Source organism: Propithecus coquereli, unplaced genomic scaffold (assembly GCF_000956105.1).
Source record: "Propithecus coquereli isolate 6110/MARCELLA unplaced genomic scaffold, Pcoq_1.0 Scaffold176, whole genome shotgun sequence".
NCBI lineage: Eukaryota > Metazoa > Chordata > Mammalia > Primates > Indriidae > Propithecus > Propithecus coquereli.
The window spans coordinates 4,413,648-4,439,575 of record NW_012142301.1 but is presented as its reverse complement, the minus strand read 5'-3'; the positions used below and the strand labels follow the sequence as shown (position 1 = coordinate 4,439,575).

The 25,928-nt window shown below is 35.0% G+C and overlaps 1 protein-coding gene across 3 annotated transcripts in view; it reads right to left on the bottom strand.

The window, feature by feature from the left end:
* DACH1 (dachshund family transcription factor 1) overlaps positions 1–25,928 on the bottom strand; it is a 419,915-nt gene that overhangs the window by 191,704 nt on the left and 202,283 nt on the right. For 2 of the 3 annotated variants that reach the window (XM_012642160.1, XM_012642159.1), the window contains exon 3: positions 1,300–1,461. The exons of the other annotated variant lie outside the window; for it this stretch is intronic. In XM_012642160.1, coding sequence (XP_012497614.1) covers positions 1,300–1,461 — 162 coding nt within the window. The remainder of the gene's footprint in view (positions 1–1,299; positions 1,462–25,928) is intronic. 3 annotated transcript variants of the gene reach the window in all.

Below are 25,928 nucleotides of genomic sequence, written 5' to 3'. Positions count from 1 at the left end.
CACTTACAAAAGCAAGCACTGATAATTTTCCTAAGTCCTTTTCAGTTTTAGAGCTATCCTTTGTGGTTTTCCGCCACGTATTTTCATCCTTCTAGGAATTGTCACCACCACATACTCTCAATTCAAACCCATTGCCGTTGGTCCTTGTCAGTTTCCCTTATTTAGTTCTGCTGTAAAGTTTTATTTTTCCCCCTTTTACATTCAAAGTTGCCCTTCACCATCACTGAAACAGTGGTATTTTGCATTTTGTGTATCTATTTCAAAATTACTTCCAACTCTAATATTCATGTCTAGTGTTATGTTTACAGGAAACTTGTGAAAATGATTATTACTAAAATCCATAGTATTCCTCCATATACCCTTAACTATGTCTTAATGGACTGCAAAAAGTGAGCTGCTGATTAACTTAAGAAATAATATGCTAAAATGCCGCATGGAAGAGAATTGAACAGCCATGAATGTATGTTGGGTATAGTATCTCGTGCACATCTTGCAATATCTAAATTTTTCTTATTAAATTATATTTTGAACACAGTTTCTGCATTTTAAACAGAAACAATACAGGATAGCAGCAGAATAAAATGTTTTCCCATACCAAAACCCAGATGCTAAAGATTTCAATGTAAAAAAATTAACTCACATTTGAAATTGTGTTTGACAAAACAAATTACCCAAATAGATATTCAGCAAAGATAAAACTGTTCCTTTCCGTTTGAACATGACAGTTAACTTTTCATCTCTTTTTCTTCAAAGAGCAGGAAAGAAAAAAAAAAATCAAGAAAATTAAAGTTGTATTTTTTAAATGAGAAAAACATTGATAATGGTTACACATAGAAATAATTAGCATCGACATAATCCTTATTCTTGGCATGATATGAAAAGATTAAGTTACATGTTTTGCTGCTAATGATAGTAAATTTCTGACTTGATAACGAATGCATTAAAAGAATAAAAAAATGTAGGGTTTCATTTGTACAAATTTTTCTGTCATCTTAACTATACTCAATATTTTAGAATTCTGACGATTAATACTTATTTATATTATGAAAGATGTTAATTGAATGCTTATAGTAGAAATTGCAGCCATAAAGTTGATCCTATAATAAAAAATAATGTTAATTATTCATTTAAAGTGCATGTTGTTAGAGAGGCAAAATGCTATGTTCAAAATTTATACTATTTTGAAGCAAAAATACCAACTTTTAGCATGGATAGCTGACAGCTTGGTTCTGGAAAAGTTAAGTCCTGTAATTAAGTAGCAAAGTGATCCCCAAAAGTTTCAGTGAAAATAAAACTTACCAACACTTGAATTCATGTCTCCATTTTCAGAATCTGCTCCATGTTGGTTATTACTGGCATGATAGTTGCTCATAGCTTCTAATTTGATTTTTTTCACCTTCATTGCTTCGGCAATAGCTGCATTGGTAGCAGCGGCAGCTGCTGCAGCTGCTGCTGTCAGACCTTAAAAGAATAAATTAAAAATGAGGTAATTTAAATTCCAATTTTTCATGTAATAGTTCATGTACTTTATATAAGACACACAAACATATATTAGAGTATCTGATTCCTTTATGCAACCCTCTGATAACATACATTCATTCCCAACTACCCTGTGAAACAACAGTGATATAAGGGGGAGAGTGCTCTCTAAAATCCCAAATTAAATGTTAGCAGAAACATAATTCACACATAGAAGGATAGTAGTGGAAATGCGGCCACAATTACCTCTCAAAGAAACCAATCTGAATATGTCATTCCCTGCTTAAAATACACCACAGCGTCTTAAATGGAGTGAGAAATCTGAACTGCTAGCTTAATCCACAAGGCCTTACACTAAGTACATACCTACCTTGTCACCCAATGTCTTCATTGTTATGTCAAATGCCAGCTACGTCGAACATGCCACTGTTATCTATGCATGCCCTGCCTCTTCAAGCCTGTGCTTCCCCACGTTCCATTCCCTTTTTCTGGAATGTTCTTGCCCCACAACTCACTTTCCTGACTTTATGTCCTCCAGCAAAATGATACTTGAGTTTAGGAGTCTTACCCCAAGCATGGGCCCCCAGCTGCATTGACACCTTGTCTACTCTTCTCCCCGGACCATGTTTATATCTGTGCTTCTATTATAGCACGTGCTATGTTGCACTGGGGATGTCTGTTTGTACATCTGTTTCCTCACTAGATTGTGAACTACTCAACAGCACAGACCACGTGTTGCTACTCAATTTGATATTGCCAGTGTTCAAGGTGTTCAGAAATAAAATAAAATAAAACAAAAGCTAATACTTTGCTTCTAGTTATTAAATTAAGTACTGATTTAAGTAACATAAAAGTAGTTTAATCGTCTTAATAACCCTATGTGATTGATCTTACCAATATGCTTACTTTACAGATTAGGAAATCATGGCCTAGAATTTAAAACAGCACATTTTAGGCCCAGAGTTGAGACTTTTAACCACTATGCCATGAAGTTTGTACAGAACAGCTCATCTCTGTTCATCCAGAGAGCACAAGGGAGGGGTACACATGAGATTAGAAACAGAGTTTGAGACAAGATCTTGGAAAATCAGATTGTTAAGGCCGTGCTATTTCGATACACTTATAAAGAGGGACAGCAAGCAGAGGTGTTTGAGCAGGGGAATGGTTTGTCTTCCGTAAGGGTATGAACTTCTACCAAGACAGTTCACTTCAGCCTGGCATCCCTCATCTGAAAAATGACAGACACCGGAATATATGAATAATCTCTCCTAATTCTAAAACTTTAACAGTGTATGAGAAGATATATATCTCCTCCCACACACACATATTCTTTTTGCTATGGCTGCTTTAGGATTTCTGACTGCAGTGCTCCAGCCGTTTGAATTTATCTGTGTGATTTATTTCCATTCCCAGCTGGTGGATTAGAGACTGAGCACCACTCTCCTCCTTTTTCTCCCCACTAATCATCATTTCTACTTATTACAGCAAATAAGTTACAGCCCACGAAATTATAAGAAAGTCTTTTTTTGTGGAAATCTCTGCTACTTTTTTAGGGGTCAGAAGAAGACTTCACCTTTCCTTCAGATCAGACCAAAGAGGCCCTGACAACCTTCACCCCAATGCAACAAGACCTTCAGATCGGATCTGTGCATGAAAAACTGCTAACTGCCCCTTAAAAGGCACTGATATAAACTCAAAGAATCCATCTGGGTTTGATCAGAACATTCATTGCCTTTTAAGTCCCAACTTGAACGGATTCTCTCATCTTCCTATGATTGAATTTTCTCCCCAATTACTCATTTCCTTCAAAGATGTTTTAGAACATTTTCTTTCCTGTTCTCTTAAAATTCTCTTTGTGTTTCCCAGCAAATCTTTTTTCCTCAATTTTGCCTTGTCACCAATGTGAACATCCCACCAATGTGAAGGGAACATTGGTCCCTTCCTTTGGTTGCCTATTACTGACCCATCTCCAATTTATGACACTTCAAGGGCTTTGTATTTGATTTATACTGCAGGCAAATCTTGTTCATAGTATCCAAATAATAAAGATAAACCTACAACTGGAGAAGATATGATGGCTAGTATCATACAGATCCAAATCAAATAAAGTAGCACAAAACACAGCTATGCATGATGTGGCCTTGGACAACCCATCACATATTCTTCAGTATGGTTTCTTCATCTGTAAAACCATTGTAATCCCAAAGGGAAAAATGTAAGGATTAAATAATATAAACCATGTGAAGAAAGCCATGTTTTGTTTAGTAAAAACTAGGCATACTGTACATTCTAGCTCTTTAATAAGTAAAGTCACGGCCTACCTGTGATTCCTGCAGGATATCTGTAGACTGGCATTACCCCCTCAGCTCGAACAATCATATTTGTCCTAAGGGGACAGCGTTAGCAGTTGACTTTTAAAAATACCTTTTATAATTTTATTATTTAGCTGATCATATGTATAGTACTCCTTTATTTTTAAATTTGACAGTTTTTCCCAGATTTATATATCTGATACAAATCCAAACAATGTATATGTGTCTTACACACACATACATGTGCACATATTGTTAACTTTACTACAATACTTTCTAATATTCTATTTTTAGCCCCATATTATGAAGGCAGGAAGGAAGCTATGACACACGCAACAGTTGCTGGTTTTAGTTCCACTAATTCACCTGGCTGTTTGACGAGTTCTCCATTTTAATTGTTTAATATCTTTGAAATTCAACCAATTTTCTCCCTTTCCAATTCCCTCTCCAACCAGAGCAAGCTTCCATCTTTTCTTTCTTAGAGTTCTGCAATAAACTCTTAATAGCTTGTACTTTCCCCTACCTCCAATCTCTTATTATTCATGGAGTAGTCAACATAATTTTATGAAAATGGAGATCTGATCATGACACACAATGCCTGTGCTTAGGAGCAAGCCCAGTGCTTCGCATGCTGGTCAGGGCCCTTTGCGCTCAGTTTCCCAGCCATCTGTGTAGAATCATCTGTTCCTCCTGCTCCCCTTTGCTCTCTGTGCTCTAGGTACATAGGCCTTCTTTCATTTCCTTTAGTGGACCACCTCATTCCTTCTTTCAAGTCAGTCTTTGCACACACTGTCCCCACTTTCTGGAGAAGCTCTCTAGTCCCCAGTTCCAGACTTGCACATGCCTCTGTCATACAATGGCGTGAATATTCTGCTCTCAGAGAAGCAGGCTCAGGGGCCTGACTCTTCATTCCATACCTTGAAATTCAACATTTCAAGACTTAGCTCAAGGATCACTCTTTTAAAGAGCTGTGCCTGACCTTCCCCAACTTACTCCTCAAGTACAGTGAGTGATCCACTTGCTTGTGCTCATTTCGACCTTGGTGTACATGCGTTTGCCATCCCTGCTGTGCATTAGGATCAGCCATGGAGATTTCAAAGCTGAGCCCTACCATCTCTTGACTGACTCCTGACTGGGTAGGTGTGGGCTGGTTGGGGCCCCTGCATCTGTACATGTTTGGTTAATTTTACTATTCCACAGCTCATTTTAATGTGCAATCTGAGTAGAGAAAAGCATTCCTTTGAACTATTTATTGCTCTTTTGGGGGAAGAGGAGGGGGCTGACTAAGGACAGTGGGATTAGGGCTAGCTCCTCTAACTAAGTTATAGCACTTAAAGGGCAGATATACTTTCTTACTGTATGTGTCCCAAACATCTACTACAATGCCATGACACAAACTGTCAATGGATTAAAAAAAAAAAAATGCTTATCAAACTAGTTTACTTGGAAAGCCACAGGAGAGATACAGTAATTATTTTGACAATGTCAATGAAAAGTAATTTAAAACATTATTTTTGTGTTACAATAAATGTGAATATACTAGAAGTAATAAAGCTTGTTAATTTAATATAAAGTATAACTCTCCAAAGGTACATCTTGCCTAGGGCTGGAGAAGATCACAAAGGGTCCGCCCCCCTCTGCATTTATGGAACTTCCTACTGGCCTTGCAGTGGCCCTTTCAAATCCCTGATGTAACTCTCAAATCCCCTCCAAGTTGCTGTCTCTTATAAAAATGTAGCTTGCAATCTACACACTAGTCTTAGGTACAGATCCCATTGTATATGTTGTTCCCTAACAAAGTTACCTTAAAAGAAGGAAAAAAGTGCAAGAAATTCACAAAATTATTCAAGTCTTTGTTCTATACTACACAGAAAATTCAAACTATGACATTTTCTATGTAATCAAGAATTGTCCGATTGTATAAACACTGGCAACCCATAATATTTGGAACACCCTATTACCTTCCTTTATGACCCTTTTCTCACTTATCATGACTCTTCTCCCCTGGCCTCAGATCCATGGAGATTTTTGCTACCCCTACCCCCCACTTCCATATTTCACCCTGAAATGCTTCGTATTACAAATTGCCACTGCTTTTTAACTCTTCCGAACAACCCACTTTTCCCTCAGAACTAGGCAATTAATTCAGTGTTTCTAAAAGTGATCATCTACATCAATTCAGCTTCAGTACATGGTAGAGATGGAGGTTATCTCCCCCAAGCCCACACTCACAGAATCTGTCTCTGGGATGAAAAGAGGAATCTGTGTTTTGCATTTCAGCCAGTTGGTTCTGACACTCACTGCCTTTAGATTATTCAATGGCAGTAATTTATACTAAAGTGCATCTATATCTTACAATAAATGCTTATTAACCAAGTAGATCATCATTGCTGTGGTATTCAAAAATGACTATGCTTAAGAATCAATAAGGAAACTTGTTAAAATACAGACTCATGTTAGACCAAAAAGAAAAAAAAAAAATCAGAATTTTGAAACATGCTACTCGAGTGTGATGCAAACTTTGTGAAAACGAGGCTCCTTGTGCCTTTAAACTACCACAGCACAAGCACAGAGGCCAGCCAGGTAATGTAGCGTACTTATGTATGTGATTCATGTAGTAGCCATACACACTACTAACTCTAGCAACCACTTACATATATGACTCTATTTGGTAACTATTAATTGAACAGTTTAAGTGCTCCTTATTCTTTAATTTATAGGCTTTATGACATACTTCTTTATTTCATTGAAGAAAAAAATAGATGATAGATGATATACATGATGAAAAAATATATGCATGAATAAATGATCTCTTACACTAAGAACTGATTAACCCATCTATTTTACCTCACTAAACTTACTTTTATACTCTTAAAGAATATTTATAGTATCTCATGCACTGAGACAAAAGCAGGTACTGAACTGAGAAGTCAAATGTCATATAATTTATTTTTATTTTAAAAGATTCTATATCCAATTTTATCATCAGCAATGGGGAAACTTAAATGCATACTTAAAATTCATTTTCCATATTTTCTTAGACAATTAGGAGTCTAGGTAGTGAATCCTGAGCACAGATTAAATTAAGTGGTTTAGCTACAGGTGCTTTGTAATTTCTCCATCAGTTTCCAAGAAAGGGGCAAGTACTTTAAAAATTTTTTCTTACTTTAACAACAGAACAAAACAACACAAACTTAAAAAAAATACTTTCCACTGATAAAAATAATGGATTGGTAAATGTTTTGTTTAAAAAAGATGTCTTTTTTTGGAGGAAAGATGAAAATCACATGTTATGCACTCCTAGGCCTCCAATTGGCCTTTAGAACAGGGACTGTACATCAAATGTAGGTTAATGTCCTATATGTCTTATATAATTGCAAATACATTTAGGTTTCTTTTGCTTTTCTATTTGATCTTGACAAACTATCACTTGCAATATAAAAGAATGAGTAAACTTTAATACAGAACTTAGAAACATGGCTTATCATATTGTCTGAATTATTATGTGATGCAAACTGGCTGCTGTGGGCTCCATTCTGCTTTGCTTCTTCAGAGTAAATCCTATATTATTTTTTAAATTGGCTATTGGTAAAAGTTTTATCTTGGCTAATCAATTTCTTTTACTTTCACTCTCTGATACTCCCCTAAAGTCTTTTAAAGTTTCTGTTGAATAAGTGACCAGCATGGAAGTTACTAATTATCTAAGCTCATTATCATATAGGGATTAAGTATATATAATACAGTAGTTGGAAAAAAAGCACTCCAAAGAGTCATACAAATTTTGGACAACATGTATCAAATTTACCTGGAACAGGGAAGCAAGTTACATAATGTCCCATGCTTCAGAATTCTCATCTTTAAAAATAGGGACAACAATTCCAATGTGACATGGGTGTTGTGAAGAATTAAGGTGATATAACATGTGCGACAGCATGGGAACATGGTAGCCGATATTATAAAGTGCTCATGATCTCCATCGTGTCCTTATAGTTTTACCTTTGTTCAGTTACTTGTAAATATGTGCATGACAAAAGGTATCGAATAGGATAGAGTGAGAATTTAGCCCTTTGATAAATGGATATCTAAAAGCCATGTTTCTATCAAATCATTTGATTTAGCTGTCTACATTGAGCAAATTTATCAAAAAATAACTAAATTCTTCAATCTGTTCTGTGTTGATACAAAGCATTCACTATTTCAAATTCGATACCCTAAAACCAACCCATGGATTTATCTTTTGGAAGATAAGCAGTGATCGTTACTATTTAGAACACTATTTTACTTTGCAAAGATAGGTTTTTTTTTCCTTCTGCCTTCGACTTTTAAAAAACAGCCTTTAAATTCTTCAAATGCCAAAATACAATCCCGATCACTCTCTTTAAAAAAGGAAAAGTATCTTCATTCCATTTATTTCAAATAAGTTAGTACCCTTAGCTATAAATAGAAGATTACAAATGTAGATTATAAATATCAATAAAAGAGACATATTGCTGTCAAATTCTTTCTCTGATCTGTTTGTTTGCTCATTAACTTGAAAGGTCCAATCTTTGATCTTTGGTTTCAAAGACATCAAGATGACTTCCAAATGTTTGATATGTTGTCTACTTTTACATTGCACTCCATATAAAATGCATCTTCCCAAACCTAATGGTTAAATAAAATGAGTTACATCCAAGAGATGATAAGTATTCAAACCTTCCATATGATAGACTATTAGCCCATGTTACTTTGCTCAAATTTAGAAGAAACACTTTTAAACATGCAGTAGGTTATAGCCAATGATAGTTATTATTAATATTCTGGAATTGATAAGTTATTTATGTCTGGCATTCTTCCTACTGATTATTCAGGGAGACAGGCGGCTTATAAATATCTCATCACTCCGCCGTCACAGAAATTTCATCGACAGTGCTCGTGCACGGCTATTAGCAATATGAATCTAACCATTACAAGAAGGAGGAAAATCGAACATGTGGCATTAATACGCAGTCCTGGTTCCTAACCATCTGATAGGCAGATGGTGTGAAGCGGATTCTCCAGCTGAAATGAAGGGGCACATCATTTAAAACCTTGTTTGCATTCTAACTGATATCAGTGCCATATTGATATACATGATACATCATGGCAGTATTTGAACAATCTAGTTTGTTTCAGTCATAAATGTTTACAGCCTTGTTTTTTTAATCTTATAAGCATGTTCAGAAGAGTGTATTTTTAATTTATGAAACCTATTGTTTACTTCTGTTGAGCTAGAAGATTAGTGGAAAGCAGAAATATTAAATTACTTCAACCAGAGCAATATAACCAAGACAGATGAATAAAGTGGGTTTCTATTTTCAATAAGGATGTTAGCAAAGGAATTTTAAAATTAGCTCAGGCATTTTGTGCATAAAATACATTTATTCATTTAAACCTTTCAGCTATTTTTCCCCAAGTGGCATAGAGAGAAACTTAATGCTTTACATAGTCATTCATTTAAAACTCTCACTGTGTGCAATTAATCTTGTCCAACAATTCAATTCAGAAAGTAAAACATCAAAAAGCATAGTTCAATTCAACAGTCATTACTGTGAAGTAATCTTTCTGCTGCTGACAGTTCCTATAGACTCTTTGCAAAACTCTGTTGAAGGTGCATTGTAAGCACCATATGAGCTTGAATTACAACTCAATTGAAATCACTCCAAGTCTTAGAAGAACTCTTGGCTCAATATAACAACTTGAAAACACCAGTACCTTTTTTTTCACCCTTTTTTTGCCTATCCTTATTTAAATGCCAGCTGTCCAAAAACTGACACTAATTTTCAGTTATGTTATTTCTCAATACTTTCTAAATAAATTGAAATTGTGATTGAAACATGCCTGTCCTCACTCTTGAACAATTAAATAACAAAAATGATAAGCAGCTAGAATAAGTTACTTAAATGTGAATTCTGGTTAGACTGAAGATTTCGAGTGTGAACTTGTCTCTTAATGTCCATTAGACTGACTTTTCTTGGCCTTTGAAACACATTTGTATTCTGCAGAGAAAAAGGAAAATTGATCCTTGAGGCCATTAAGGGCAACACTCCCTGTACCAGTTTTCAGTTTTTCAATTGATTAAATTAGATTTTAAAAATGTTGGATTAACAAAATCCCCCACTAATTTGGAGATATATACAGTAAGAAATGTGTTATTATAATATTAATAGTGACTGATAAATCAAGTACTTGAATAGCCTAAAATCCCAATTTCCCAGTGTGCAGGGTTTATAGCAGCAGTGAAGTCAGAAGGATGGGACAACCTGGGGCTATCACTTGGTCATGTGTAAATCACTGAGGAATTTCTATGGAAGTTTTTGAAAAGCTCACTTTCTGATCACTAACTCAGAATCAGGCTGAAATATAACCAATGAAAAATTTTTAATTACTAAAACTTGTTTTTAAATAAAATGACAGCTAATTTATGAAAAGTTGAACTTAGTACAATAAGCTCTTGAATATATAACTTTTAAAAAATTATTATATGTACATAATAGTTGTATATCTTTATAGGGTTCATGTGATGTTTTGATATAGGCATACAATGTGAATTCACATTGGATATATAACTTTTACTCTACCTTTAACATTACTGCCTTCAGAAAACATATTTCTAAACAATGACTTGGGGTCCTAAAATTATAAAACATGAGGACTAGAAAGACTTTACCTAATGTGACCCTTTTATTTTATTGATGATCAAACTTAGGGGTAATGAGGTTAATCATTTCTATAAAGTCACACCATTAAATAATGATAGAGTAATCCCAATTCCCTTAACTCTCAGTTCTGCATTGATTACACTGACTCTATCAATAAATGTAAAAGGAAAAGTACAGAATACAGTAAACTATGAAGTCTTTGAAAGAAATAGAACCACTTTGCTAGTAGCTTATGGATTGCATAGGAAGTAGCAGTCATAGTTACTCAGGTGATGTCAAAATATAAATTGACTCTGCTTAGAAATATGATCTAAATGTTAATTGATGATTAAGTTTTATAGAATTTAGAGCATTTGCCATGGAAACAATGGTCATTCAACTTATGCACAATACCTTTAACCTATACTATTGGTGAAATATATTTATAATTTGTGCCCATTGTGCCTATATCTTACATATGGCACAATAAAGGGAAAAAGAAGAGTGAATAAATTATTCTCCCTCGCTTATCTTGAATATAAAACAAATTCTAACTGGAAACAAAGCCCCACATTACACAGGGAATTGACCCCAGGCAGGTGGATCTAACTAGCATCAGAGTGACTGACAGTGTCTGACATTCTGAACAGTTGTTTTTTAAAGAAGCTACTTGTTAATATATTGGTGGAAGTTCAGGCAATGTAATAAGTGAAAAGAGGAAAAGGTGCCATAAATTTAATTTCCTGCAAAGGAATAACCTCATTGGTATTTCAGCCTAAGAATAATCTCCACGAATGTTCTACTTTGCTCAATATCATGTAAATCCTAGTCCAAATCCTTTGATACTTCAGTAAGTCTCCCTTTTGTTTTTTTCTTTTTTCAGAATCCAGGTAGTAAGTGGGGGTCTGTCAGTGTGTAGTTGTTAGCAAGGAGAGAAGATGACAATAAAAGCAACAGAGGAGGCTATTTTTACATGTAAGTCTTGTTTGGGGGTAGTTATCTAATGAGATAAAAATAGCTAGAAGAGATGTGGCCATAAAAGTTTTCTGATACGGTAATATAAACTTTTTTCAAAGAAAAAACTCATGAAAGAAATGTATTCATATAATATACACACAACACACACACACAGAGTATTCTTTCTTTCTAAATGGAAGTCAAGGTCTTGGTGGGTTGGGAACAATATACATGAACAGTCACTGGGTAACAATAGGAAAAGAGTGATCAGTGGCTGAGGCAGTATATTCTTCACTTTTTTTATTAGGTCTTGCATTTAAATTGACATCTCATGTCATCTCAATAATCAGTCTACAGGGTAGGTATTTTCCTCATTGGTTACAATGAAAATTTGAATGGTGTTAGGCTGGGTGGTTTGGGATTGCAGTTTTAAAGCTGGATCATGGAAAAGATCAATCCTAGTTAATTTAGAAAAACAGATACTATCATATGATAGGGAACATTCAAAAGAAATATAGATTGTGGTCCATAGTCTCAAGTGGTTGTCATCTCCTAGAGGGTGGCATGTCAAATGAGATGAAGCCTTTATGTTGCCACAATTTTGCAATCATGATCTTAACTCTTTGAGTGTAACTTAGACAAATTACTTAGTTTGATTATGAGGCAACCTTATACTTTATTATTCAAGAAATAAATTATGTCTATATTTAAAACTATTTCTTTTATAAGGTTTGATTAGTGTATTCAGCCCAGCTCAACTAGGAACAGAGCAAGTGGATATCAGGGAAGAATTACCAATGGTTACTATATTATGTACTCGTCTTTTTTGCTACAAAAATCGTTCCAACAGAAAGAAATGTTTAATTTTTAATATGGCAAGAAATGTGACACTTTAGTGTATTTTCATAAGAACTTTTAGTTTGTTTCAAAATAATAGTAAGTCATAGAAAACCCTCAATCTTCCGAATATCTCATTTTAGGAGCAATGTCTGTGGTTATACTAATCCAATGGCTTCCCTTGACCCAATTTGTATTGTACCATGAGATTCTATTAAAAGAAACTAAATCACTGCAGTAGATTTATTCACCTTAAATAATTTAAGCTAATTGAAAAAGAACCAAACTAAAACTAAAACACTTCTCTCAAGCATTCAACTTCTGCATGTCAATTAGTAATTTAAATAACCAGCTAATCACAACAGCTTTGTGAGAAACACGACCTGTTCTATGTACACATTTCTCTAGTTCCACTGAGCTTCAGATAGAAGTAAACATCAATTCGGATTCAGAAAGTATGTATATTTCTTCTGGAATAATCGGGTTATTCCAGTAAAATGTTTTCATTGATGTATTTGATAGTTTTATTAATTTTTCCAATTTTGAAAGAAACACATAGAAAAATGAAAGAAATATCTATAAATTTCATATCCAGTCACTCATTTGGCAAGGAGTTATGCCATTTCAAGTTTATAATATGACATAAGCAAAACAAAATTAGAAACACTATTGTTATCTACAAAGCTTACTACATCATAACAACCGGAAACTGAACTTCTATGGGTTGGTTTAAAATTTAAGAACCCAGCTTAATATTATTATTATGTTTTATTATTGTTACTTTTCTTCTTATTCTTAAGCTAAAGTTATTAAATATTATTTTGATTTAAGCCATGTTAAGAATGGCACATGATGTCATTACAAATTACAATACTCTAATTGCCCCATCATTTGGAATTCCATTTGTAAAATCAATGGTTATTTTTGTCATGCATTTATTTAATTTTCTAATTTGGCCATTTGTAATACCTGGAATACATGGCATAATCATATGCATGACAGTCCTACAAAGAGTTTCAAAAGCTTTTTGCAATACTTTTACCATACATCTTTCTTATGAGAATTAGAAAATTCAAACATAACTTTATCTTGGAAGCAAAGCCTTTTGAAATATTGCTAAAGTGCACACTGAATAAAGACAACATACTTAAGCGGACTTTTCTCCCTTTAAACAGCATTCATCTTTTCAAAAGCAATAGATTCTCAGTCCACACAGAGTCTGTTGCATTATTCATTTCATGTGCAACCTCATGCTGGACCATAAATTGTTACTTTATCTAATCAAAGGAGACTTAACTCTACAGAAGGTCAAAGGTTTAATTTTGTGAAGTATTATCTTACGCTATGAGTTTAACCGAAAAATAGAAGAAGAAAAACAGCCAAGAAACTGGTAATAAATGAACCTTTATTGCCTCAGGCATTGGCCTAGTTAATAAACTTTCATTGAAGGTTTCTTTCAACTGTTACGGACAATGAGAGGAAAAAAATCTTAAATTACAGCCATGTGTGACTTTTAAAGCAGTCATTCTTTTTTATCTCAACCTCCCTAGCTCAGAAAAAAAAAAAAAGACAAAGAAAGATTGTCTTCGATCTCTTAACCAAAAATGTATGTTTCTAAACAGATGAAAAAGTGCAGATAAACTTTTCTAAAAGCAGAGGTCAGCTTTGAACAATATTTTTTAAGATGCATTCTTTAGGTGTTGAATCTTAGAGAACAATCTCTCTAGCTCAATGTAAAACTACAAAACGGAGGAGGAAGGTATGTTTTCTTCCTAAAAACCTTAACTCTCAAACTGTAGTCTCCTGATTAGCAAAACATAATGCTTTATAATCTCACCATTACAGCACAAAGTCATTTGTAGTTTTAATGTTAATTAAATGCATTGTAAATAAGACATTATCTACATACTATCTGGCCTGTTTTAGTACGCAAATCCTACTTCTCCTGTTGTCAGAAACGAAAACACTAGTAGCAAAATAATTCATTTAATTGATACACAATTAAAATTTTTAAGAGGAACAATGATATCTTTTTAACCGATATTCTCAAACAACAACGGTCTGTGTGTAGTTTTCATTTCAGTATTTTCTAGAGAAGAAAACCAACTGAGTTCTTCTCAGCTGTATCCATTTCTTCAGGAGGCACTGTGTTGAGGATGACAGTTATCACAGCCTCCATTTCAAAATCTTTATGTCCACACCACAGTATAAATAAAGTAGACCCTCGTGTCAACAACAGGATGCACATAAAATGTGAGAAAGGGAAGAAGCAAAGTGCTGCATCTTATCTTCAGATATTCTCAAAGAGAAAGGGAAAGAAGGCTGGCTGTGCACTCCTGACAGGACCCCCTTGGCAGGTTCTACCCACAAATCACAATGCTCGCAGCAGGGCACCCAGCCCTCTTCCTGCCTAGCAGAATTCAGACTGAAGTGGGGCTCTACTTCATTCCAGGGACATGTCCCCAGGATGCTATTTGGCCACCTTTGAATCTGAACATGATGGTGGCTTACACCAGCAGCACCAGGTGAAAGCAAGACCAGACTCCCTGCTAGGAAAGACACTCTGCACAGCTGGAAGGCAATTGAGTTCTGCCGGGGTCAAGGATGAAGCACGTTTATACCTGCAGCTAGACTTCTTTCCTGTATTTGCCAAGAGTAGCAAGAAAAGCTTCTGGAGAAGAGAAACGTGTAGAGATTAAAGACAATCTAACCTGAATTTTGAATGGGAAAAAAATATCAAATTAAAAAATATCAAATTCTATGCATAGGATATTGAGGATAAAAACACAGGGTTTCTAAAAACAGAGTTAAACCTGGATATCATCATCGGAAACAAATTGACATAATTACTCTACATGAATTATGAAACAAATAGGTTTTGATTTCATTCAAGAAACCATGAAGTGTTGCTCTAAGGTTACAAGGGGAAGCCCTGTTGGAAGAGCAGTTGACAAACATGATTTCTTTGCCCCACTTTACTTTCCACCTAATTTGTATACACGCACATAGTTGGGGAGCTAAATAATGAAAAGGTGAAGAAAAATGCAGAAATGTCAACTACTTTCTAGAAAGAAACACTATACTGGAATGTATATAGTGAATGACTACTTACATGTATGCGCATAAATGATTTAGTAATAGCGAGGGTGGTCATGCTTTATAATTTCAGTTTTCTCCTTTATTGTTCTTTGAGAGAAAAAGGCTGAGATACATTTAGAAAGTGACCCTCAAGGTCAGAGAAGCATGGGAGAGTAACAAAAGCAGGTATCTCAAGTCTAATTCTTTGTTCCATTAATCAAAGTTTTATGGGTTTGGGAAAGTTGTGCTACAGTATACAGGGAGGATAAGAAAAAAGAAAGATCAAGGGAATTCAAAGGATTTATTGAAAGTGCAGACAGTAACTCTGACTAGTGTTTTAGCTAGATAGACACAATTAATTAATTGTAACATTGTGAAACTCTAAAATGCTGAAAGAACGTGCTCATGCCTGCAATGCAGTAATGTAGCAAAATACTTATAATCTTTCAACCACCGGGAGCTTTTGTTGGTTTTTTAACCTAATCCACAGCTTGACATAGATCCTAGGGTAATAGAACACAGTTCTTTGATTGAAATAATATCTAAACATTGCTGTACTAGCCTGGTGGCCTAATAGAAGTCTGTGTTTCTGAAACTCGAGAAATTCAAGTTTGGAAACAAACTCAGACACCGGGCTGTAGCTTGAAAGTCCTTCAAGAAAAGCCTTTGAGACTGAAATATGCCCTTTCTGGTTTAACAGGACAAAAAACAGATATAAAACTTACAAATGGTTTTCTTCTTAACAGTGACATAGTCAAAGCAAACCATTTTCTTCAGCCACTAAAAAGTTACTAATAAAACTACTGTGTTGATAATCACAGAGTCTAATACATGGCATTAAAAAGTTAAGAATTTCAGAAGTGACCCATTAGCCCAACTTTCTACAGTTGGATGTGAAAATGTGAGCAAGAGCTACGAGTTTAGTCATTGTTGCAGAGAAAGTTGATCTATATATTTTGTGAAGTTTAGTCATGTGAAATATTTCAAGTTGTTTGAAAGCACACTAAAAATACCTAAAAAAAATTCATATGAACCATTTAGTAGGGGAAAAAAACCTCTGTGCTTGTTTTGTTTTATTCAATGTACCCCAATTTGCAACAATGATAAGAATGCCACACTTGAACATTTTAGTGAGATCGGAATCACATATAGGTCTGCACTGGCAGCAATAAATACACTCTGATTAAACTCTGAAACACAATTGAAATAAAATCTCCATTTCATTGTGCATTCTGATGAATTTCAAAAAGCAAAGAAAGTATGTCATTACTATTTACCAATAGTGAGGCATCTTGTAAAAGTGTTAGACAAAATAAGGTGAATAGAGAAAAAAGAAAGGCATGGGTAGCCTTATGTATACCTGAGGCTATAAGCAAACTATGGCTGTATGTTTGAACAATATGTCTACAATGTTTAAGTAATGAAAATGATTTTTACTTAGCGTCTGTCATCTGACACTATCAAGTCACTTTATAAATGTTAATAAAAATGATACTTGGATGACAACTGAGACAGTCTGAACACTGTCACAAATGTGAAGTCTTGGCATATTTTATCATTACGTTGTAAAGCATGATCTGGGAAGCTGGAAGGGAAGTAGAGAGTAACAAAGAAAAATCCTCAAATTTAAAAAGTCTATCATCCTAAAAGCATAGTTGTCCTGTACAAACAGGTTCCAAGAGCACAAGTAGGGTTGGTTAAATCAAGAGATCAACGATGTCTAATATCCAAATTTTTTCCATATTTCCTTTCTGCTGTCTGTTGGCAAATGTCCCCGTGTTAACAAGTTGGCTATAGCAATTCCAAGAATCCAATAAAAAAAAAAAAAATTAGCTGTTCATGCTATATGTTTCTTTTTATCCCTCAAAGAAATCTTTCCCACAGGACATCCAAAAGACTCTCCCCTGAGAACTCCTTGGCCATACTGTATCATCTGATCAGGCCCAAACCAATCATACACAAAGACAATGGGAGCAACGAGACTCATACCTGGGATGGAACATAAGGCAGAGGCCTCCAAAGTGCATGGTTGGAGGAAAAATGTGAATATCTCCATAAAATCAGGATTCAGTTAGAAAGGAAGAAGTGATAAGTTGTTACTGGATAGCAAATAACAAGGCCTGTGACAAAAGCTTTTTGGGGAATATTAAAGAAAACAGCTACCAACCTCAAAGAGAAGCCTAATTACTTTGCTATTTCAAATATTCTGACACTTTAAATCTTTCCTATGCTTGCTCAACAGTTAATTAGCAACTCCTAGTTTCAGAGGATATTATCATTGTTTTTCTCAAGACAGTACTTTACTTCTTATAATGAAAGTCTTGGTCCTTGTACAGAAAAGTTCCATAAAATTATATTATGACCTTGATTTTTATATTTAGAGCTACCAGGAGCAGAAACATGAAACAGCACTCAATTGCTTTGAGTTTCCTTTTCTAATTCTAGTGGGAGATACCTATAGACTAAATAATAAGATGGTATGTCTACAGAATATATAATAACATGGTGTCCTTCATTTGATTAGCAGACAATCAAATATGTGACAATGAAATGTGAAGACCAAAAAAACGGTCACTTTTGAGCTATAGCTAAAAGACACTGAAACATTTCCAGTGACAGTAGGATGGCTAAAACCAGCAGTGACATTTTTTCAGTGCTTTGATACAGTACTAGCATCATTTGCCGCATGTTCTTCCTTCCTAATGGTGCAGACTAGTGTAGAAAAACATGAAACAGCAACTGCAGAGCTCAAGAAAGGCAACAGAAAGAAAGGTGAGGGGTGGAGAGCGACAACAGTTTTAAGAGTAAATGTATTTTTTGTCATGTCAGTGCTGTTTGGTCTCTTCTTTATTTCCATCTTTGGTTCCATCAACAGGAAAAAAGAATTATTTTAAAAAGTTTAAAAATTATCAAACAGATGTTATGGGACAAAGAATATCGGCTTTGAAATCTAAGATCTAAGTTCCGGTCCCCTCTTGGTCATGAGGTAGATGGCTTGTGTTTGGAAGATCTAATCTCTTTTTGCCCCAGTTAACTTTTTCCCCACTACGAAAATCAGGATCATTTTGCCTGGGTCTCACAGAATTGATAAGAACATTAAATGACATGGGATATACAGAAGATGTGGTACACAGGTGTTCCATAATGGCCGTTTCCTTCCTTCCTTTGTTTTGCTATCATCTCATCATAGCAGGCCCTTCTCGCCATTTTTGTATCAGTATCCCCACTACGGAAGGAGCTGTCACTACTTGGGCAAACAAATGGCAGAACCAGGGCTATGACAACACTCCCATAAATCTGCTCCTTCAACTTTATTTCCCAAGATCAATTATGTAACTTAATAAGTAAATATACCCTGCATAAACAATTTTGTTTTATAAGTACAGTCATTCACTGTATAACATTTTGATCAATGACAGAACGCATATACAATGGTGGTCCCATAAGATTATAATAGAGTTGAAAAATTCCTATTGCACAAATACTTACCATTGTGTCATTATTCCTTTCACTGTTTAGTAACAGAAACATGCTCTACAGCTTTGTAGCCTAGGAGCAATAGGCTGTACTATATAGCCTAGGTCTCTAGTAGGCTATATCATCTAGATGAGCGTAAATACACTGTATGATGTGAGTACGATGATGAAATCACCTAAAGACACATTTCTCAAAATGTATCCCTGTCATTAAGTGACACATGACTGTACTTCAATGGATGAATTCTGGATTAAATTTCAAAATTATATAAAATTTAGGTCATAACTTACTAAGGGACCTTAGACAAGTCACTTAATTGCCCTGGAAATGAGGCTGATAATAGTAATTACGTGTCATGGTGGATATAAAAATTAAATGAGGGAGTACACGTAACAAACTTCGACTATGTGTGGTAAAACATTAAGTGTTCCATACGTGTAGGCTATTGTTACTGTCTTTGACTTCGAAATACACTAATATTCATAACTAAACTCCATATGGAAACTAATTTTAAGACAAACATTAGATTTTAATTCATGCTCTAATCAAAAGGAAATTAAGCAAATATTGCAAAAAAAAAAAAAAAAACTAAAAGGATCCACATTATCACGATAAAACACATTTTCATTACATACATCTTGACTCCAAGAATATTGTATTATGAGAAATACATTATGGTGAAATCACACCAAAAAAAGAGATTAAATTAAATGGATATGAGCAAAATTGCTCTAACAAAAATTTTAAAAGATAAGTTTAGATTTTAAATATATAGTTACTAAATTATCCAATTCAGACATAAGAATTGGTGCTGTCTTGGAAATCGTCTTCCCTAACCCCAGACTCACATTATGAACAGAGGCCAGAACCAAGCTGGAATCCCTGTATCTCCACATGCAGGCCAAGCACTTTCACCTTCATAAAAAGCTACCCCACCATACACACACAGGATCTTTAAACATATATTTGCTCCCTTAAATATATTTACTTTTTTATACTTTTTATTCACATTGAAATATCCAGGAATAGCGGAGAATAAGTAAAAGAAGTTTCAACATAGCTAATAATACCATAGACATTTCCCCGATATTACATAAGAACAAACAAATCAATTCATATCAAGTTCACATCAGCAATGTTTCATTTACCATTACATTTATTTCATGGTCACTGGCTAGTTTTGTTACACAGACAATCTTTAGCTGTCAAGTAATCCAGTATATCAGCAATACTTGGTGTATCACAGCAAGAACTCACTAGATAGGTCTATAATATCTAAAGGGAAGTATTTCTATTCTGAGGAAAGTATAATTTGTTTCCCATTTCCCTATACTGTTTGTTCTCAACATCAAGCTTCAATTGCATATCCATAGATATTATTTACTGAATAGAAGTTAAAATATTTAATTTTAACTTATAAATGTGATTCAGATTAAGTGATAAATATATTATCCTAATGTATAAGAAGATTTAGATTTTCAGAGCATGTGGTAAATAGATCTATTTAAACATTATTTATATACAAGGAATACTCCTACCTTTCTCTCTGTGTAATAATGGGAGATCAAATCAACTTTTAAAACAGGAAATCAGGGATTTATAGAATTCTAAGAGGCTCTAGACTCTCTTCCTGCATTCTAATTATTATTAAGGCATTATGATACAAGTTGACAACTACATATGATCTTTCAACACGTACATTTATTCACATAACAACTAAAATTGACAGTGCATCTTCATCATAATAAATTTGTAAGAATTATTTGATGTTAATAATCCTTATGACAAACTATTTTAATTTAATTCAAGTTTTAAGACACACTTGAAAGATAAATACAAACAAAACCAGCCCTGACATTCACTTATGAAAAGTAATTCATTATGAATAAGGTAAAATTCACTGGCAATTACTTAAGCATCTTATTACTTTTTATTGCTAGTAAAAATATGCAAAGGTCATTTGAACTCACCGTTATATAAGCTGTTTAATTTTTATTCTAGGTGCAAAATATAGTTTTGGTAATCACTGTAGTATAATATATGCAATCTCTATAGTAGAGAAGAAAAAAGCAAAGTATAGTGAAAACATAGGCACTCAATCCAATACTTGTTGATTTCATCATAGAACTATTATTATAGGTCTTTCAAAAGTCTAGGAGTAGGCTATGACTCTGAGAGTTTCCAGCTTAATTTTAATCTTCATAGGATTAAATTCAAATTCAATCCAAATCCGAATTTATTAAGTATCTACTATGTTCCAGAGACTAAAAAGGATAAAAAGGTACAAGATGACCTTTGCCCTGAAAACTGTAAACTCAATGAGGGCAGAGATTATGCCTTGCCTGTTCATAGACATTTTTGGCAACAAAAATAGTGATCGACAGAAAATAGAGCTTAGTATGTGTTTAAAACAGTTATGGAAGAAGAGAGGAAGAAAATGAGGAAGAAAGGGAGAGAATAAAAGAAAAAGTGGCGAGAGGGAGGGGAAGAAAGGTAAGAAGGAAGAGAAGAAGGAACAAAACTTACATTTTAGTTGGGGAAACAGAGACACACATAATTATTTATAACACAAGAATGAAAGAGTGAGCTGTACTAGAATCACACTGGGTTTCTGTTATAACTCTGGATCATGAAGATTAATTTAGATTAGGGGATCCACCAAAGTTTCAGGTAAGTGGTAGTATTGAGATAACTCTTGAAATACAGGTAGAGATTTGGTCAATGAAACAGAGGAAAAACAAATATTTCAAGATAACAACAACAAAAAAAAGAAATAGTGAATAAAGGAACAGAGCTAGGAATATGTTGGACATATATTGGGAATATAATGTTTAAAGAGCAAGACACATGGGGTAGGGAGACTTGTAGGACATAAATATGAAAAGGAAAATTGGTGTCACTTCATAATTGTGCTTAAATACCATTGCAATGGAGTTTGATGCTCTAGGAAACATCCGTGGTATTGAACAGGGGAAGTGTCATGGTTAGAGCATTGTTCACCCATAACCCTACCCATCAAACTCCAAGGCTGTCCTCCTAAGCTGTGTGGCCCCTATCAGAGCACCATATGTGGCCATGTCTGTGTGCTTTTCTTACAGTCTTACCTATTAGACAGGCACTTTCACAATTTTTTTGTTTCAAATATATATCCCAATATCTAATACAGTGCTCAGCACAATTAAATTGGAGGTTACGTGGAAGAAGCAATGTGGTAAACCTCAGTTCAGATTCTGAATGTGTAACGTACTAGCTGAACTTCACTTCTCTGAGCCTCAATTCCACCATTTCTAAAATAGGCATAACAGTACCTACTTTTAGAGTTGTAGTGAAGATTAACTTTCTGTGGGAGACAGAATAATGTGCACCACCACCCCCCTCCGGCCAAAGATGCCTTAATTCCTAGAATCTGTGAATATATTGCTTTACATATCTTGCAAGAAGGACTTCACAAATGTGACTAAATTAAGGATCTTGAGATTGAAAAGTTATCCTGGTGGCCCAACATATTCAAAGAGGTCCTCTCAAGAAGTCAGTAAGAGGGTGGAAGTCAGAAAAAGGAGATGTAATGATGGAAGCAGGGTTTAGAGTGATGTGCTTTGATGATGGACAAAGGGGCCAATGAGCCATGAAACGTGGTAGCCTCTAGAATTTTGAAAAGGCAAGGAAATAAATGCTCCCCCAGAACCTCCAGAAGGAACACGGTGCTGTCCCCTTGATTTTACCCCATAAGATTTATTCCAGATTTCTGAACTTCAAAATGTAAGATAATAAGTTCGTGTTGTCTTAAGCCACTAAGTTTGTGGTAATTTGTTACAGCAGCAATAGAAAACTAATACTCCTTTATATATATAAAAATATATACACATACACACACAAACATACACACCCAAAATAGAGTAGGTGCTTCATAAATACTATATTTTCTTTGTTGATTAATAAATATTTCTTATCTAAATTTTTTTTTTGTATCATTAAGATAAATATAGAAAAAAATTGAGGTACTGTAATAAAAAGACACTGTACTAGTCCAAATATAAGTAGGAGTGCCTGCACTAGGGAGGAGGGGATGCAGGGATGAAAAGGAAGGGACGGCTGTCAGAATCATTGAAGAAAGAAAGTTCGATCTCTAGGTAGATTGTAAGTATGAAAAGGTGGACCTAAGGATGATTGTTACACAGGCTGGGCATGGTGGCCCATGCCTGTAATCCCAGAACTTTGGGAAGCTGAGGTGGAAGGATGGCTTTAGGCCAGGAGTTCAAGACCAGCCTGGGCAACATAATGAGACAAGTACAAAAAATAAAAATAATAATAATAAAAACAAGATGATTGTTACAGTCCAGAGTGAAGGCCTATGTAATAAATCAATTCCAAAATTAGAAACAACCAACAATAGAAGGAAATGTAATTTTGAGTGTTTACATCTTGGGCATGTTGCATTTGAGGTGAGAAATGATTGCCTGAGAAGAGATTTTAGCAACATACATTTTTGGAAAGTGTTAAGCATCAATAAGTTTCCCAAAGGATACAAATGAAAGGCTGGGGCAAAAAGATTTAAAAATTTCCTAGGCCTACATATAAGGGGTGGGACATAGAAATGAGAAGTTAGGATCAGAGGTTGCTTTCCAGAGAACGGTGTCAGAGGAAGGATGCCACAAAATCTGGATAGCCAGGGTTCAGGGACAAATGAGAGGAGAAGGAAAGGCAACAAATGCATATTACTTTTTCAAGAAACCTGAAGGAGAGGCCCAGACAGTTTTACAGAGATAAACTGTCTGGTCAGGTAATGGAGGCTTCAGCATACTGGGGGGAAGAGGAAAGATGTTAATTAAGAATGGACACTGAAGATGCAAAAAGGAAAGGGGAGAATTGAGGGAAGAAGGAAGAGAAAGGATGAGGAGAGGAGGTGAAAGCAGCCTCTTCAAGGGGAGAAGCAATCTTTGTGAGAATAATGCTTGATTAAGATTTTGGCATTATTTGGAATCATGCGTATTTAACCAAAGATGTAAATTAACAGTCTAATTTGATTCAATTTCTTTAACACACCTTTAAGAATGCAAGTGAAAAGCTGGAATCTTACAGGAGAAAGCATTTTTTTTTTAGGTTTGAGACATGCATATCATAAGATTCTGAATATATTATATGATATGATTTATATATTTCATATTTTATTATGAAAATACCTGAAATGTAATTTTAGGAAACTATTACCTGCATTTTTACTAGTATCTCCCACACATACATATACACAGATATTCATGTGTTCAGAAAAGATTATATCTGTAATGTATGTTCATGAGGCAGGCACCGTGTCTTATTCAATACTTTATTCTACCTCCTGGAGCTATTGTTGGTATACAAGGGCTGTCTGGAAAGTATCCAGCCATGTAATATGAAAAATAGAGACATTTATTGAAGAAGATACAAGATACAAGAAGCATTGTACACAGGACAATGACGCTTTAGTCCCCTTTAAAGTAGATGGGACCTCACACAGTTCTCCCAGCATCTCTTAACTTGACCCATACATGTTCAACATTCTCAGGTGTTCTGCTTGTTGCAGGACTTCCAGAACGTGGATCACTTTCAACAGATTCTCAACCATCTTTGAAGCATTTGTGCCACACTTTTTATTTGTGCTGCACTCACTGCATCGTCCCTGAAAGCCTTCTGAATCATCCGAATAGTTTCCATGGAGGAATGTACAAGCTGAACGCAAAAATTGATGCAGATGCGTTGCTCTACTCACTCAGTCATTTTGAATGCGAGGACCACACAGAACACAGGCTCACTCAGTGCCATCTAGCACCTCACTGACTAGTGCAGTTACGCCGTCATTGTTCAAGCATGCGCATTCCAGTCCACTTGCCTTGGCTGCCAGGTTACATCGATGTCGTGCAAACCGTTCTCATTATACTAACAACGACTGTATGCACTCCAGACAGCCCTCAAATACTAGAATTTCAGTAAATGTTTAAACCCTTGACAAGTTTTTCAAGAGAACAGTGTCACAAGAAGTGTCCTGAAGTTCTGAGGAACTACTTAATTGGCATTTGTCATGCTAGATTGTATTACTATTTATGTTTCATATGACATAGGTACCTAATAAATGCACATGATTTTAAAGATTACATAAGAGATCATTGATTGGCCTTTAGAATTAGTAACACACGAGGACACACAAGTGAAACAATGAGGCTATCTCTTTTTCATCTAGGTGATTAAAAAAACAGGCTAAATGCTAGTACAGATTTCAGCTGTCTACCACCACTGTGATAAATAGTTACTCACTTAATCTCTCATTTCTCCTGCCCACTGCAGACTGTTGTTTCTTTCTATATTACAAAATTAAGTCATTCCAGTCCCCTGCTCTAACATCTTTGACATTGCCCATAGGCTTCAATACAAGATTCAAATATATTATGTACAACAATGCTTAGGCTTTCATAATCTGTGCCTCATCCACCTTTCCAGATACATCACTGACCAGTCACTGCACTGATGCCATTTTATACCCTATTTAAATCTACAAAGAACTATCCCTTATTTTACTGTCTGATTTCTGCATTTACTATTCAGTTTGCCAGGAATGTCTTTCCCCTTTCTTCTACGCATAGTATAAACACCAACATAAATTATGACCTCCTAGAAAAAGTTTTTATTAATTCACTGAAGCAGAGTTGATTATGTTTTCCTCTGCCTCATCCTTTAAATTTTGCAGAAATCTCAGCTACAGCCACACCAAACTATATTGTAATTATTTATTTACCAGTTTGTCCAATTACCATATGATTCCTTGAAAGCAAAGGCCATGACTTATTAAATTCTCTTTTTGCTCTCTTATGCCCTCCATGGAGCAAACATTCAATTTTTGAATGAATAAATGGCAATACTACAAGAAAAAAAATCTAGAAAAGATAGAAAAGTGGACTCAAATGCTCAGTACAGCACATAATTGAAAAAGATCACTTAGAGAGCCGACCATTTATCCAAATTTGAGTTTTCTCAACTCAAAAAAAAAAAAAAATGAGGGCTGGGTGCGGTGGCTCACGCCTGTAATCCTAGCACTCTGGGAGGCTGAGGCGGGCGGATTGTTTGAGCTCAGGAGTTCGAGACCAGCCTGAGCAAGAGC